General features: G+C 40.4%; 1 protein-coding gene across 1 annotated transcript; it reads left to right on the forward strand.

Moving 5' to 3' along the window:
• The first annotated feature begins 627 nt into the window (after positions 1-627).
• ivns1abpa (influenza virus NS1A binding protein a) lies at positions 628-15,538 on the forward strand. The gene is made up of 15 exons (XM_067417757.1): positions 628-823; positions 6,952-7,217; positions 7,453-7,577; positions 8,041-8,210; positions 8,334-8,409; positions 8,486-8,659; positions 8,749-8,874; positions 10,927-11,034; positions 12,719-12,845; positions 12,936-13,163; positions 13,239-13,360; positions 13,441-13,567; positions 13,765-13,896; positions 14,057-14,230; positions 14,307-15,538. Exons 3-15 carry the CDS (start codon positions 7,467-7,469, stop codon positions 14,561-14,563), a joined length of 1,932 nt encoding a protein of 643 aa, XP_067273858.1. The 5' UTR covers positions 628-823; positions 6,952-7,217; positions 7,453-7,466; the 3' UTR covers positions 14,564-15,538.
• Positions 15,539-16,301: the final 763 nt, after the last annotated feature.

A 16,301-nucleotide genomic window follows, 5' to 3' on the forward strand; every position in this document is an offset into this window, starting at 1 on the left:
AACTGGTGTAAAAAAAATCTGGAGGATGTGTAACTGTCAGATAACATAATGTAGCGGATTGCGGAAGCATTTTGAACGTGAGAAGCGTTACACTTTATGCATAAGTTGAATACGGAATGTGGTCTGGCGGGAGCAAGATATTTTCGAGTATAAAGTTTAAAATATGGATATTTTCTAACAAAACTCAAGCTTAGAATTCAGTTTTCTATACATACATATACATGCACTAACGTATGTATAGAATTTATGTACAAATGGTTTATTTTGTTTACATTTTAAGTGTTTTTATGATAAAATGGTATTTGGTACGGGGGTCCAGCAAGATGGTTTGTACCCAGTGCCCAAAATTTGGTGCTACGCCGCTGTGTACTAAGGCCACATATTTTAAATAATTTTAAGAAGTTTACTGAGGTCGCCTTGGGGACCACACCTTTTTAAGACAGACAAACTTAAAGACAGACCGAGCATCAAATGCCTAAAGCAAATGAGATATATGCAGAGAACGCAGGTAATTTCTGCAAAATTATCAACCCACTAGTTTAACTAGCCTGACCTTACCTCACTATCCGTCGGTACTTTTCCGCAGGCGGAGCTCTTGCGTGACGTCACGCATGACACAGCTCCGTCCTCCGTGGCTTTTGTTAAGCGCGTGCTCCAGAGTCGCTGTCAAAGCTCGCTCACCGATCTAAGTCTCAAGACCCGGAACGACAGGGTTGTACGGACGCAGAAACGTGCCATATCTATTGCTTTTGCAATATAGACAACAAACAGCTTTTAATTGACCTTAAATATGTCTACCATCGTCTACCGTCAAACAGATCAGGTAAGAATCAATCTCATCAGTAATGTGTGAAGCTCCATGCCTCTCCTGTCCTCCCAGGATTATTTCATAATACGCGTTTTTCAAGATTCTTACAACTGAACATGATTTCATCCTACGTTGTTATTTTGTGTTACACGTACAGACACTTGTATGTACTCAAGCGATTGCCATATGGTGTGTTGCAATCGGCAACTGCATCCGTTGCTTTCTTCAGATACAAATGCTCGCGTGAGATCAACGGTTGCAGTGGGCAGCAAACCGTGATTTATTTATTATTATTTTTCAAACGTTTTATTTTTTATTTTTAAATGATTTATTATTTGTACATATTTGTTTTAATAGTTGTGGAAATAAAGCCAGCCCACAACGAAGCACAGTTTAAATAAAACTGCTTATTAGCAGTAAGTAACGATTAAATTAACGAAATAAAGTAAATAATACTGGCCTATAAAATGAACTGGTGATTTTACAGTTAACGTTACAGCAAGTGTAACGTCACCAATTGACATTTAACGTTATAGTATTGCGGGTGCTGAAATATTGTTTATTATAACGTTAACGTTACATTGGTCAAGCAGCTCATGGTTATTGTAATTTTGTTCGTTTAATTATATAAAATAAGGCTTCATACACTTTCACATTGAGCTGCTTTTCCCTGTAAAATTGGATTGTGCTATTGTCCTGTTGATGCTAACCATATACTGTCTGCTCACAATTTTAATATTTTGCCATTCTTGAAATGAAATAATTATTTACCCTGCATAATTAAAAAAAAGAAACAACAGTAAATGCCGACGAACACATGGATGAAATGAATTAAAACCAGAACGGGACGATCTGTCAAGGTTAAAGAGTGACCGGTGTGGTTCATTGAAAGCAGTGGTCGTGTATTTCGACGCAGAACATACATTTTACCTCATCGTTGATCTTTTGCCAGGAAGATGTATAAATAACGACCAGGTCCTACTGACCTAGTTTTGGATTTTACTGTAGGCTTAGTCGAGGGGCTCAGAAACGTTCTGGGTTCCGTATGATGCAAGCTCATTGTGCGGGAAACGTGGGTACGAGGCGTGTTGATGGACACGTCCGTCTGGCCAATCGTATCGCTCAGAATCATACGTTCTGGCCTATCAGGATTTGTGAACGTAATGGGGCGTATCCACATAAATTTGTCCCTGCATGTTTGGTCGTTTGCATTTTTGCATCGATGCTTTGACCGAGTCTCATGCATTTTAATAGATTTTTTTTTTTTTTTTTTTTTTTACATATATATGTAAACTAAGTATTTTATGTAAAGTTTAAGTTATTTTCATATTATTCTGCATAGTTTTATGAAGCAGCATTTCTTTAAAATGCGTTTATGGAGGTTTCAAAATCTGTCATTTGCTCATCTTCGTATTTTTCAAACATGACTTAATTTCTTCTGTCAAATTTGAAAGGAGATGTTAGGCAAAACTGTGTGAACTATCCCTTCAATGTACCTATTTGTTTGTACCTAAAAGTGATTTAGGCCTACAGTACAATAGAAAAAACAATTATAGGTTTGGTAAATGCTGTGGAATTTCTCTTTTTCTGTTATGGTATTAGGTGTTAGGTATTATTATTATTTGCTTGTTTCTCTATCTATCTATCTATCTATCTATCTATCTATCTATCTATCTATCTATCTATCTATCTATCTATCTATCTATCTATCTATCTATCTATCTATCTATCTATCTATCTCTCTCTCTCTCTCTCTCTCTCTCTCTCTCTCTCTCTCTCTCTCTCTCTCTCTCTCTCTCTCTCTCTCTCTCTCTCTCTCTCTCTCTCTCTCTCTCTCTCTCTCTCTCTCTCTCTCTCTCTCTCTCTATATATATATTCTTTCTACATGTGTTCTCACTCCCACACTAGGCCTACATCTTATTAACAATCCTATTTACAAGTCCTTTGAAGCAGCAGTTTCACTTCGCATAAAGCTGTTTCCGTTCCTTAACTCCACATTTGCCTATGGATGACCTAATTGTCACCACAGTGCTTAATTTGTAAGGGAAATACATGCAGCAAATGCCATTTGCTTGTGCAATTTACATAGATTCATTGAGTATAGATAAAAGGCTGTTTTTGTATATAATTATTTTATATTTCTATGTATTTCTTTCATTTAAGAGAATTACTTCACTGATTAACAGCCTTTACTCCATTGCATGTCGTGGTTATGTAAATCACTAGGAGAAATTTTCTATGTCTGCCACTGTGAATAAAATCAGTGTTCTGTCTCTCCCTTCCAAACATTCTTTCCATACGTGGTGAAGGATTATTCAATTTTCCAGCCTGTTCTCGTGAGTGAGATCAGCCGGTGGCTCTGTTAGCTCGCTCCTTTAATTGTGTTCTCCCATTAACCTTTTTCCGTAAAGGTTAGCATTTCATTAGAGAGGGGCAGATATAAATAAAAAAGCTAAGATAAAAACAGCAGCTTTGCTCCCCTTTGCCCTCAGAATGTAATCTATTCATTCACAAAGTAATAATAAAAAATATTTAAAAAAAATTCTACAAAAGTACTGCACTGTAATTATATTGATGGAACAGTCATAACGTGTGTCCTTTCCATCTTTGTAACTAGGAGTTTAAATGTCATAAGCTCTTCTGCTGCCTGTGGGTTTATGGAAAGAGTAGCAGTGTGTTTTAGTTTGGGCTGAAAGAGAGTAAATCACAGATTTGGGCAGGTGTTATGTAACCCCTGGAAATGCAGCTCAGACTTAAGTGCACATCTGAATATGATTTTATAATTTACATTTGCACCATGCTTCTTCCACACCCTCTTATGATCTTGCACAACCATAATGGTATTTCTTTAGTTGCACACCCAATGCACTTTCTATGCATTTTATGCAGATTTTACATAAGTTTATCACTGTTGTAGCCTGACGTTGTCATAATCAATTCTAGTCAGAATATGAGTCTGAAACTGCTCCATTGGGCTGTGATAATGGGGCGTGTTTCAACCGAACCAGGAAAGACATCAATTGGATAGACCTACAACCAATCAGAGCAACGAAGTGACACATTGTCAAATGTCAACATAGTTCAACTGCACTGTGTTGCCAAGTCCGTGTTTTTTCCGCGGATTGTTTTCTATGTCCGCGGGTTGAATTCAACTAGCTATTATGTGATATATAGACCCATGAGTGCGAATTTTAGCAGGCAACCTTGCCAAAATAACACACATTTTACCCCCCAAACGCCATTTTTCCCCCGGAGAACCCCCCGAGAAGCTATTGTTTAGGGCTAGTAGTTGGCGGGTTTTGTTGTAAAAACATGGCAACCCAGTCTGCACGCGCGCTGAAATCAGGCTGGAATACACGATCTTTGCCGGTGTTGTAAAAAAATAAAATAATTTAATGATACACAGAGTACTTACCCAACATGATCATCATTTCTGAGAAAAATTGTGAAGATGAATGCATATACAAACAAGCTCTCCGTTTAGGATTCGAAAAATTATAATCCAAGTCCCCTTGATGACGTGCATGATTACGTTACTGTTGATCATCTGTCCGTCATCGTCTAAAGCCCGCCCTGATGATTTCATTGGTCCGAACAGTTTCTGTTCGGGGATAATTACTCCTCTATGGAGCAAGGTCAGACCGAACTGCCCGTCCTAAAAAATTTGTGGGCGGGGCTAAATTCGGCTGGCATCCAGGCTATCACTGTTGTGCAACCCATTCATGAGCTCAAAGGTACATTATGGGATTTGTCGACTCAGTAAAGTGTTCAAGCTTATTAGCTACTCTACTCAGTGCCATTCTTCAAAATCATTATTATTTGTATAGCACTAACAAGGTCATGGTCTTGATTCCTGGTAAAATTTGCTGTGAATCACTTTGCTTAGAAAAATCTTGCAAATGAATAAATCTAAATGATAGCAAGCTTATGTGTTTCTGACGCGGACTAATGTAGTTAACCTTTTTCTCAGAACTGGCGGAGTTCCCAGAGAAAGCGTGACTTGCAGGAAAGGGGTTTCATGATGAAGACCAATATAATTGTATGTGCTGCTGCTTGTGGTCATGGGTAAACTCAGAGCGGGTTGAGCTATCTACAATTGCATGCAAGGAACACAATGTCCTCCTTCGGTTTTATTTTGTTGCATGGCCTTCAGTGATGCATTAAATTGTTGCTCAATCTGGGTTATCTGTTGAGTACTTCTGCAGAGTCAATAGAACAACTGTTGCAGTGTGTTTCAACCCATTCTCCTCTTTCTCTCGCCGTTTGTCCCACGCTTACTGACTGGGTGGCTGTTCTCTGCATGCCAGAAGGGACAAAAAAGATTATATGCACAAAATGGTCTTTTAAAGTGTTTTTCTGCCACCACGCATTTCAATATCGGTCCGTCTTTTTGTCTTTTCACCCTCTCTGCTCTGTCAGTAATTGTATGTGGATGCTGTGGCTGTTGTCGGCACACAATGAATACATTTGTGAATCCATCTGGGTCTGAAGCTGCGATGTCACCGTAGGCTTTTTCTGTTGTCTGATTTGTAAATGCCCCGGTTTAAAGTATCAGTTCCTCATTCCTCTCCAGGGGGACCAACAGCTGTCAAATTAAGGTCACTAGCTTGAAACTGGACGGTTCAGAGTTATCAATAAGTTTCACATTTTAAGGGTCAATGACTTACATTTTTGTTTGTTTGTCCTGAAATATTTTAACTGTTTCTGTAGCAGTTGGCAAACACTGAGTCATGAATTTGTGTCAAGATCAATATCTTAAAATATCAGATAATTTGAACTTCGACTGACCGGACAAGTCAATTCAGGTTGTAAAATGAGGCGTTCTACCCAAAACCAAATCACCAAATTAAGTAATATATATTAGGGCTGTGCAATTAATCGCAATTGCACAACTAGTGTATATATAAATATATATTAAACCATACTATAAAAATGCTTTCATATGTTTAATGGGTACTTTTCTTGAAATTATATGAAAGTTATTTTAAAAAAATCCACTTATCACGTTATTTATTTAATTTAAAATCAAGTTTTTCTTTATTGTGGATAATCGTATGACGCTTCATCCATCTCTTGGTGTTTTTAATAGCGGGAAAGAGTTTGGATTAACTTTAGGTGAAAGATTTAGTCGCATAAATTCAGTGTTGAAGATCAGACAGTTGAAACAAAAGGGCTTTGGTGAGAACTTCATTAGTTATTTCATCCATCTTTTTACTCATCCTCAAGTGTCTCCAATTATCTTCAAGAGTAAGCATGTCTATGGTGAGGTAAATTAAGGCCTAGAGTTTTCTGATTGCTGTTTTCAATAATCAGCCCCTGCGGAGGATAGAACAGGAGAGGATGAGCAGATTATCCAAAGACCTCCACTGCCTGCTCGTAGCATTTGCGCCGACTGAGGCTGAAGTGGATAAAAGGACGCTAGTGGAAAAATACCAGCAGGTTTTCATGCAAAACACAAGAATTCCACACACTGGAGCTCATTTGTTTTCCGCTTAGCATTTTTCCATCCCCACACAACTGAAGCCACATCATTGTGGGAATGTGATAAATCCATCAAAATTCCTGACTGAGTGATTTCTTGGTTATGTGACCATTCTCCGCCCATAAAGTTGAGCCATCTGCTGGCTGAAAGGGCTTTGAAAGACCTGTGGAAATTTCCGGAATCATGCGGGTGTGGTAGAGCCATGTGGTTAACGGGGAAGGACATGGAGAGAATTTGTGTTTGGGTGTTGTAGAAATGGTCTGACCAAGGGAGGGGTGGAGCAGCTTCTTGAATTAAGTCTGTCTAAGGCTGATTTTATCTAAATTAATTTGAACTGTATGATGTGCAGAAGTGAAGGCTGATCCTGAATCGCAGCCCTGGCAGTGAGAACTTTTTTTCTCTGTTCTTGCGGAGCATGCAACAGCCTTAACACCATAAAAAGCAACCAATAGCGCAAAGCTGGGTCAGTCTATGATCGGCAGCGCTTCTGCCTTTCAGCAATGGCTGAACCTTTCAATTCCGTTGGTTCATTCTACATCAGTATTAGATGTTGTGGTCATTGACGTTCTAGAAATAGTCACTGATGTGGTCAGTGTTCCCGATATAATCCTGCTAGTAGACGTCATTACAACCCCTTGTTTGTTTGTTATTTGTCCTGCAGGTTATAATGCACGATCAACACAGAAAAGGTTTGAGTCTATAGCCAACGGGACACCCGAGGACTTGATTGCAGTCACTCTAAGCCTGAAAGTTTGAGTCACCTCTGACCCCCTGCCGTGCCCACTGGTTGCCTGCCGTTGCCTTTTCCATCCACTTCAAAGTGAAGGAAGACTTAGGCTCTCCCATTCCTGGTTCTTCTTCACTCGTGCCTTTTTACGGCTTTCCCAAGTAATCTATCTCTCCCAGACAAACGTCATTCGGTATTAGGTAAGCGCATGAATTATACATGAGACTTAGTGTTATGTGTGCATGCACAATAGGATGGATTTATAGGTTATAGACAGCTTTTTAGCCACCAGCTAAAACGAGTGATACATTGTATTTTTTATGTAATTGTGTGCGTGGGTGAAGTGTTTATGTAAGATACATTGTGTGGGATAGATATTTTGAGGTAAAATCCTAAAACTGACTCAAGTATATTATTGTTTCACTTTTTGCAAAGGCTTAAGTTCCAAAATGATTCCCAACGGATATTTGATCTTTGAGGATGAAAGTTTCCTGGATTCCACCGTGGCCAAGATGAACGCCCTTAGAAAAAACGGACAGTTCTGTGATGTGAGACTTCAGGTAACCCACCCCTTTTTTAACCTTATTATTCTTGGTGTCATTACAAAAGACTGAAACATGACTCAGGGAAGAGTAGAGTGTGTTTTCTTTGACGCAGGTCCTGGATCTTTGAGTGGCCTTTAGCTGTGTGACGTTCATTAACAGACAAATCCAGAACCTCTGTGTTCTGATTATTGGACTGAATGGAAGTTTAAAAAAGAGATTTAAAAGTTAATTATCAAGATTAATTTCCTAAAAGACTTGCTTTTTTCGAATAGAAATATTTTAAGTGTAATATAGATATTTTTGGGGGTATTTAATGTTGCTGATAAGCTATATCTATTGCTAATAAATGTTTGGGATTTGGTCAAGACACCTGAGAAACTGCATAGCAACATAGCAAAAACCACACAGAACAAATGGTGCCTATTTCTTTGTAACAATGCCATTGTAGACTTAACCTTTGCCCTTTTTACCTCTGCAGGTATGCGGCCATGAATTGATGGCTCACCGGGCAGTGCTAGCTTGTTGCAGTCCGTACCTTTTTGAGATCTTTAACAGCGACCTGGAACCTCACGGAGTCTCCCATGTGAAGTTTGAGGATCTGGACCCTGAGGCTGTAGAGATCCTTCTCAACTACGCTTACACTGCCCAGTAAGAGACACACAACATGCAATCAACCAATCAGGGCCATCATGGGGAACTTTTTCTTCCATATAAATGGATTGCCATTTTTGGTGATTAATGATTTCTGATATTAAATGTTGCTTTCTGCAGGTTGAAGGCAGATAAAGAGCTGGTTAAGGAGGTTTACTCTGCAGCCAAACGGCTCAAAATGGACAGAGTGAAACAGGTAGGTATATTAAAAGAGTTTGTGACAGGTTTACTTTAGGTGAAGCCCTTACTGACTCTTTTGTACCTTCTCCCAGATCTGTGGTGACTACCTTCTCTCCAAAATGGATTCCCAGAGTGCCATCTCCTATCGCAATTTTGCCAGCTGTATGGGAGACGGGCGTCTGCTGGGCAAGATCGATAGCTATATCCAGGAGCATCTTCTGGACGTGTCTGAGCAAGAGGATTTCCTCAAGCTGCCACGCCTTAAAGTGAGCTGACCTCTAACCTTTCGGGTCATACACCATTCTTGATTGCATGCTTATGCTAAGCATGCACTTTCTTTTGGCTCGCTTTATAGTTGGAGGTGATGCTGGAGGATAACTTGACCTTGCCTAGTAACGGCAAGCTGTACTCCAAGGTGATTGGCTGGGTGCAACGCAGCCTGTGGGATAATGGCGAACCCCTGGAGCGACTGATGGAGGAGGTCAGTACTGCGCTCCACAGTGAGCTCCTCTCTCTTCCCTCACTTCTTCCCCCTCGTAATTCATCCCATTCACAGATTTAACAGGTCCGTTCACACCAGCCATCTTAACGATAGAGGTCGGTTGGGTTTGTTCTCTCTGCCTTCCATATATATATTTTTTTGTTTTCTCTCCCCCTTGACCCACAAATCACCCTGAGCCTTTAAGAATATACATTTAGGTACAGAACGGGGCTGTTACACCCTCCGCAAAGGCGAGGTGAGCCAAACTAAAAGCCTCCTGAATGCTCAGTGCTGTGCAGTAACTGCAGCTACTCTGTCTGCTCGCAGAGAGTGACATGGCATGTTGCCGTCCAAATGACATCTCTCTCTTCTCTAAGCAGGTGTGTGAGTGTGTGAGTGAGTGTGCAATCTTTGGGAACCAGCACTAACAGTTCTTCCTCCCCACTGATTTATCTCTCCTTAGGTTTATTAAAGCAAACATCAGCAGGATTCTCACAAGACTGAAGAAGCCAAGACTGGGGCCCTCCAGGGTAATGAGTCAGTGAATGAAAGAAAATAACAAAAGAACGAGAGGGAGCCATGGTGAAACGAGTGCTAGGCTCCTGTCTGTTAATCGAACGCACTCACCTACAGTACACAGTTCATATAAAATGACACTTCAGATCTCCAAGTATGAGTGTGTTAAACACTTCAAGACATTTGCATATTAATTCCACCTCACATATGAAACTTCACACAAGTCTAACTCACATATGCATGCATTGCTTATAGCAAAGTAAATCAAAGCATGTCAAACATTTGTTCATACACACACTTACAGGATATTCAGATGCCTGACACTCTAATATGAATGGTCATTTACAAAGTATACACCTGAATACTGATTAAGTGCAGATGAAAGTAAAGGAAGCGAGTCATCAGCTTCATGAAAGGCTTGATAATAGCACCTACAATGTGTTTCAGCCTAAATAAAGGAAGTGGGAACTGAGTGCAGCTTAGAGGGATGTTCTCAAGTTGCTCTCGGTTCGTAGTTCCGTTTAATCTGCTTTTGGATACATTCCCAGCAGGGATGGGCACACATACTCTGAAGTGACAGCAGCAATAATTGCATTATGTGACTCGTCTCTTTTTTTCTTCTAATTTCTGAAATTTTTACAGCAATCAATATTTAGTAAACTACAAGAATCTACTAAAGCTATACACAAATTATTTTCCTGATTTTCAGCATTATCGGCTAGTCTTAATCAGTTGGTGCCAGCACTGTAGACAGTCAGTAAAGGGCATCTTAAATCTTGAGACACCTCCTTAAAAATGTGATGCTCATGGTACAAGACACTTAAAAACTGTGTTTGCCACATATGTACTCTGGTAATATATTGAGTACGCATAGACAAAAATAACAAAATGCCCATCCTTAATTAAAACCGACGCACTGATTTTTTTATTTTTACTTGTTTCAATTTATTGTACTGCTTATTTCATTTCAGTGGATTTTTCTTTCTTTCAGTTATTTGAACTGAATGTTGTATTTTATTTGGTTTTGAATTCACATTTCCTTAAGCTTGAAGACGATCCAAGATTTTTTTCTTTAAATGAGGGACTTTTTTTTTTTTTTTTTTTGAGCTGTAAAAGTTGAAAACAACTAACCAGTGTTGTGCTGGGGTTTATGTGATGACGTCTGATTTGACTAACCCCCTCAGCTGAGAAGATGGCCGCAGGATGACCGCTGAACCTGCACTGATGAAGCTTGTTTGTTTCCTTCTCCAAACTTGTTGACAAATGAAGGTTCCCAAGATGCTTTGTGGCGAAAAGTATTGTGATCCACATTCTGCTGTTTTCAGCGCAGTGAAAAGTCCCGAAGATCTTCTGAAATGATCCACAGCAACACTGTGTTCGTGTTCTTAAAGAAGCTTTTTTACCAGCATCTTGCAGCGAATGAGCGCTATGGCCCTCCCCTTCTTAACTTTTCTTCCTTCCCTGACCCACGTAGTTGGGTGCTCTGTTGTCATGGAGACAGCCACATGGGTTCTGTTGTCGTTGTGTGTTTTGCAGGTGCAAACGCTGTACTATTCGGCCGATCACAAGCTGCTCGATGGGAGCCTGCTTGACGGGCAGGTTGAGGTGTTCGGCACTGAGGATGACCACATCCAGTTTGTGCAGGTACACAACCAGCGCCGAGCTCTTCTCAGGCTGGGCCGACGCAGACCCGTAGCAAACGCAGCATTTAAGTGTAATGCTAGCAGAGCAGCTGCTTTGTTGTGCTGGGCTGTTGGGTCTGAGCGTTTTGAGCTCAAGAGATCACGGTGTGTGCGTGATGAGTGTGTGGATTGAGTTTTAGTGCTGCTTATAGTGTGGCTTTACATTGGGATTAGATTAATGTAGATGTAAGGTCTAAAGAATATTCCAAGGTTTAATACTAGCTCACTCAAAAGCATTTGTGGCGTGATGTTGATTATCACAAAAACTAAATTTCATTAATTTCCATAAAGAGAAGCAAAAATGGAAGTGAATGGGCCAATTTGTAAATGGTAAAATACTCACTGTTCCAATAGTATAGTCACAAAACATGTATTACTAATCTTTGAAAGTTCTATTTTAAATGCTAATCTTTGAAGTTATATCCAACTCTGTTGCCATGACAAAGTAATGTCTAAAAAGGCCTGTAAAATAAAGATTTAAACCACATTACAGCTCAAATAATACATGTTTTGATAGAAGAATTAATGTACGTCTCTTAGAAAGTTATAAGCTTCATATTTCTGTTTTAAATACTTTTTTTTCCCCAAATCTGTTTTAAAATTGTAAGTACCTTACCAAAACCAAATTTTTTGTTTTTTAAAAGAAAATGAGGCATGAGTCAATTTTTTTGTTGTTGTGATAAATCAGCATTATGCCACAAATGCTGATGACCGAGCTTAACGGGTTAGCTCACCCCAAAAGGAAAATACAGTCATTAATTACTCACCATCATTTAGTTTGACACCCGTAAGACCTCTGTTCATCTTTGGAACACAAATGAAGATATTTTTGTTGAAATGCAGTGTCTCAGAAAGGCCTCCATTGATACCAATGTAATTTTCTCTCTAAAAACCCATAAAAGGCACTAATGATGTCGTTACAAAGTCCATATCACTACATTGATCCAACATTTATTTTATGAAGCGATGAGAAATATATATTTTTTTAAATAATGACTTGTATAGTGATGGGCTGATTTCAAAACAAAGCTTCAAACCGTTATGAATCAGTGTATCGATTCATGATTCGGATCGCCAAAGTCATATGATTTTAGCAGTTTGGTAGTTTGACACGCGATCCGAATCATGAATGATACGCTGATTCATTAAGCTCCGATTCTTCAGGAAGCTTTGTTTTGAAATCGACCCATCACTACAGACACTGTCAGTATTTCGTTTTTTTTGCGCACAAACTATTCTCGTCGCTTCATAAAATTATTGTAGAACGACTGTAGTGAGATGGACTTTGTAACGACGTCTTTAGTGCCTTTAATGGGTCTTGAGAGAGGAAATGACATTGGTGTCATTGGAGGCCTTTCTGAGCCATCGGATTTCAACAAAAATATCTTAACTTGTGTTCCAAAGATGAACGAAGGTCTTACGAGTGTTGAACGGCATAAGGGGGAGTAATTAATGACAGAATTTTCATTTCGGGGTGAACTAACCCTTTTACTTTCATTGAACCGGGAATATTTCTTTAACCTGACGTAGTCTGCTCTGATAAGTTGTTGAGTCGGGTTTTACGCCTAGACTGGTCTGGGACTGTGTGAAGTTGTATGTGTGTGGACCATGGGCTCGGAGTCTGTAGCTGCACTGTGCCTTTGCAGAAGAAGCCCCTACGTGAGAACGTACACCGACAGCTGAGCACCAGCTCCTCTGGCAGCCTCTCCCCCGGATCTGCCAAACATTCCTGCAAGCAAGAGTGGAAATACATAGCTTCTGAGAAGACCACCAGTACGTTTGCACCTTTGACTTCTTCATCATTAGATTGTCAAGTCTTTTCTGCGGTCCCTTCAAGTAATCCTCATCTTTCTCTCCCCACAGATAATACATACCTGTGTCTGGCTGTGTTGAACGGCATGCTGTGCGTGATATTTCTGCATGGGCGCAGCAGTCCCCAGGCCTCGCCCTCGGCCACACCTTGCCTAACTAAGAGTCTTAGTTTCGAGGGCCAGCCACTGGAAGAGGAACCGGAAAAGCTGCTGGCCCCCATGCGCTACGCTCGCTCTGGCCTGGGCATCGCTGCTTTGAGCGGCCGACTCATCGCCGCAGGTTAGTAGGAAGCACAAAAAATACCTTCTGATCATCTCTCTTGCTTTCGTCAAGCAACTCTGATCTGTTATTCAGGAGGGTACAATCGAGAGGAGTGCTTGAGGACTGTGGAATGTTACGACATGAGGACCGACAACTGGACTTTCATTGCTCCAATGAGGACTCCGCGTGCTCGATTTCAGATGGCCGTGCTCATGGTGTGTACATGGTCCAATGTGTATTAAGACGTACAGTCTTTGAAAGCGATGTGAAATAACCGTTGTTTTCATACAATCAGGGTCAGCTTTACGTGATGGGTGGGTCCAACGGCCATTCCGATGAACTGAGTTGTGGGGAGACGTACAACCCCAGTGCTGACGAGTGGACTCAAGTGCCAGAGCTCCGGACCAATCGGTGCAATGCAGGTAAAATCTTAACTTCGCTTGTAGCATTTAAAATGTTTTCATTATTTAGATAAAATACTATAGCTTAATGGCCATAACATGAAAACCAGTATCTATTGGTTTTTAGCTAGAATCTGTGCGAGAGATTTTGAATTTGTCCAAGCAACACAAGAATACAGAAGGTTTAGATTCATCAATTGCTTAATTACTTCCTTCAGGTGTCTGCTCTCTAAACAACAAGCTGTTTGTTGTCGGGGGATCAGATCCTTGCGGACAGAAAGGTCTGAAGAACTGTGACGTTTTTGACCCCGTGAGCAAGGCCTGGACCAGCTGTGCCCCTTTAAATATCAGTAAGTCATGTTGACATCAAAAAATATCCCTATAATTGCTTCCACAGGGGTTTCGGGCACTTAAGAGAACACAGCTTAAGCGTACAGCAGGGATTATGCTGATAAAAAGCCAGATGGATCTGCAGAAACAAGTCTCAATGTTATTTTCGTGGATCTACAGGGAGGCATCAGGCCGCCGTGTGTGAGTTGGATGGCTTCATGTACGTGATCGGAGGAGCAGAATCATGGAACTGTCTGAACAGTGTGGAACGCTACAACCCAGAAAACAACACTTGGACCCTCATTGCCCCAATGAACATAGCCCGCAGAGGAGCTGGAGTGGCTGTCCATGAAGGTAAGCAGAGGGCAAATTGCCAGTATAGGACCATAAAGCTCGCATAAGTTGACAGAATATTTTTGGTCTCTCCCAGGTAAACTCTTCGTGGTGGGCGGCTTCGATGGCTCTCACGCCCTGCGATGCGTTGAAATGTATGACCCCGCCCGCAACGAATGGAGGATGTTGGGGAGCATGAACTCGCCACGCAGCAATGCTGGTGCGGCCGTGCTCAATGATGTCATCTACGCCGTTGGTGGCTTCGATGGAAATGACTTCCTCAACTCGGTTGAGGCCTACAACCCTAAAACAGACGAGTGGAGCCCCTGTGCTGATGCCTTCAGCAACTCCTAAGAGCCAGGGACCGGCAAACCAAATGGGGGCGGGGGGTTATCTCACTCAAACTAACAGGCTTAGTGACGTAATCGTGCTTTGTGATGTCCTGTATGTATGCGGGAGGGAGGGAGGGAGGGAGGAAGGGCGGATGGGTGGGTGGGATTTTGAGGTGTGAGGGTGGTCTTTTTGGGTTCTTCTTCACAGGAGACACCCATGAGGCAGATTTTTTTCTTACAGTGTTTGGGGTGGGGGTGGTTCGTTGGGGGTTGCTAAAAGCAACATTAAGCCTTTGCATATTGCATACTTTATTTTTTTTGTCTTGTATATATTGTTGTTTCTTTTTCCATTTTAAGAATGCCAACATTTATTGCACACTGAGTGTACCTTTTTTGAGTTTAGTTCTTTTGAATTTCTCAACTGTTGGCAAGTTTGAGTCAAGACAGGATTGATTGGTTGAACCCAGTAAGGAAGTGATTCAGATTGAATTTGTTTTGTTTTTTAGCTCACTTCACGCTTATACAAAGCCTTATTTTACAAAACATTCAAACACATGGCTTTCCTTTTTGTAACATTAGCCATGCCGTAGAATTAAAGTCAATCTTTAAAGATGGCCTTTTTTATATTTTTGATACACTGCAATGTAACCAATAGATAGATGGATGAGCTAGCAGGCACAAAACACCCTTGAGGTTATGAACTTTTAACAGTGCCAGTTTAGTTACACTCACGTGTATAGTTGACCACGCTTCAATGCTCCTGTTCATTAGATCTTTTGTTACCATTTCTTTTGTTTGACTGATTCAAACGAGCGAGACGATTCTCATAAACTTATTGATATCTTCTCTTTTTAATATTTTCTGTTTAGAAATTGGAAGCAACAAAAGAGTTTTTGGTTCCATGTTTTTTTTCTGGATTATTTGGCAGAGAAAATGATGTACTACATTTGTTATGAGCTGATAATTCCTTACTAATAAACCATTTCAGCCTGTGAAATTATTTCTGCTTGTGTTTCTGTTAAGAAGGCCTCATTTAGTTGGATCAAGATCGTTTTGCACATTTTATCTGTAGAACTGAATTTTGGTTTGACTTCATTATGTTACATTATACAGGTTGGATTACGCTAGTGTTTAGATTATAAGAGTGTTTAGGATCAGATGAAGGAAAAACAAGGAAGAAGAAAATTGTATCTTATTTCTCAGGTTGATTTATAGATTCTTATCCAACGTTTCTGCACCCACACTCTTTCATTCACAAATACTAACCTGTCTTAATCCTATACAAATCACATTAGTCGTGCCGGCAGGAAGTAGGCCACAATCTCAAGGTCTACAGGAAGGATTATAGGTCTTTTCCGGCACTTAATACTTATGAAGTCACTGCAATAACCTAGTACTTACCTGTGATTTCTACTGAGATTGAAAAAAGGAGGAACAAAGAAATGTCTCAATAAAGTGTTAAATATTTACCATAACAACTACACACTATATATGAGTTCTTGCATTACATTGCACTGCATTTCCATTATTTCACTATTTAAGAATGCACTGACTAGACTGACGTGTTTGACCATTGCGAGGCAGAATGCGATTGTTAGTCCTGTATTTGAGTCCTTTATACAATTATGTTCAGTTTGGTTATATACTGGAGTGACACTGACACGCATTCTATAACCTTGTCGATTTTTAGGAGGCACAACAGTAATTTCGGCGGATCTGTGCTGTGTGAACAGAACAATACAGGACAACATGGTAGTCTA

The sequence above is a fragment of the Pseudorasbora parva genome, chromosome 15, assembly GCF_024679245.1.
Source record: "Pseudorasbora parva isolate DD20220531a chromosome 15, ASM2467924v1, whole genome shotgun sequence".
Taxonomy (NCBI): domain Eukaryota; kingdom Metazoa; phylum Chordata; class Actinopteri; order Cypriniformes; family Gobionidae; genus Pseudorasbora; species Pseudorasbora parva.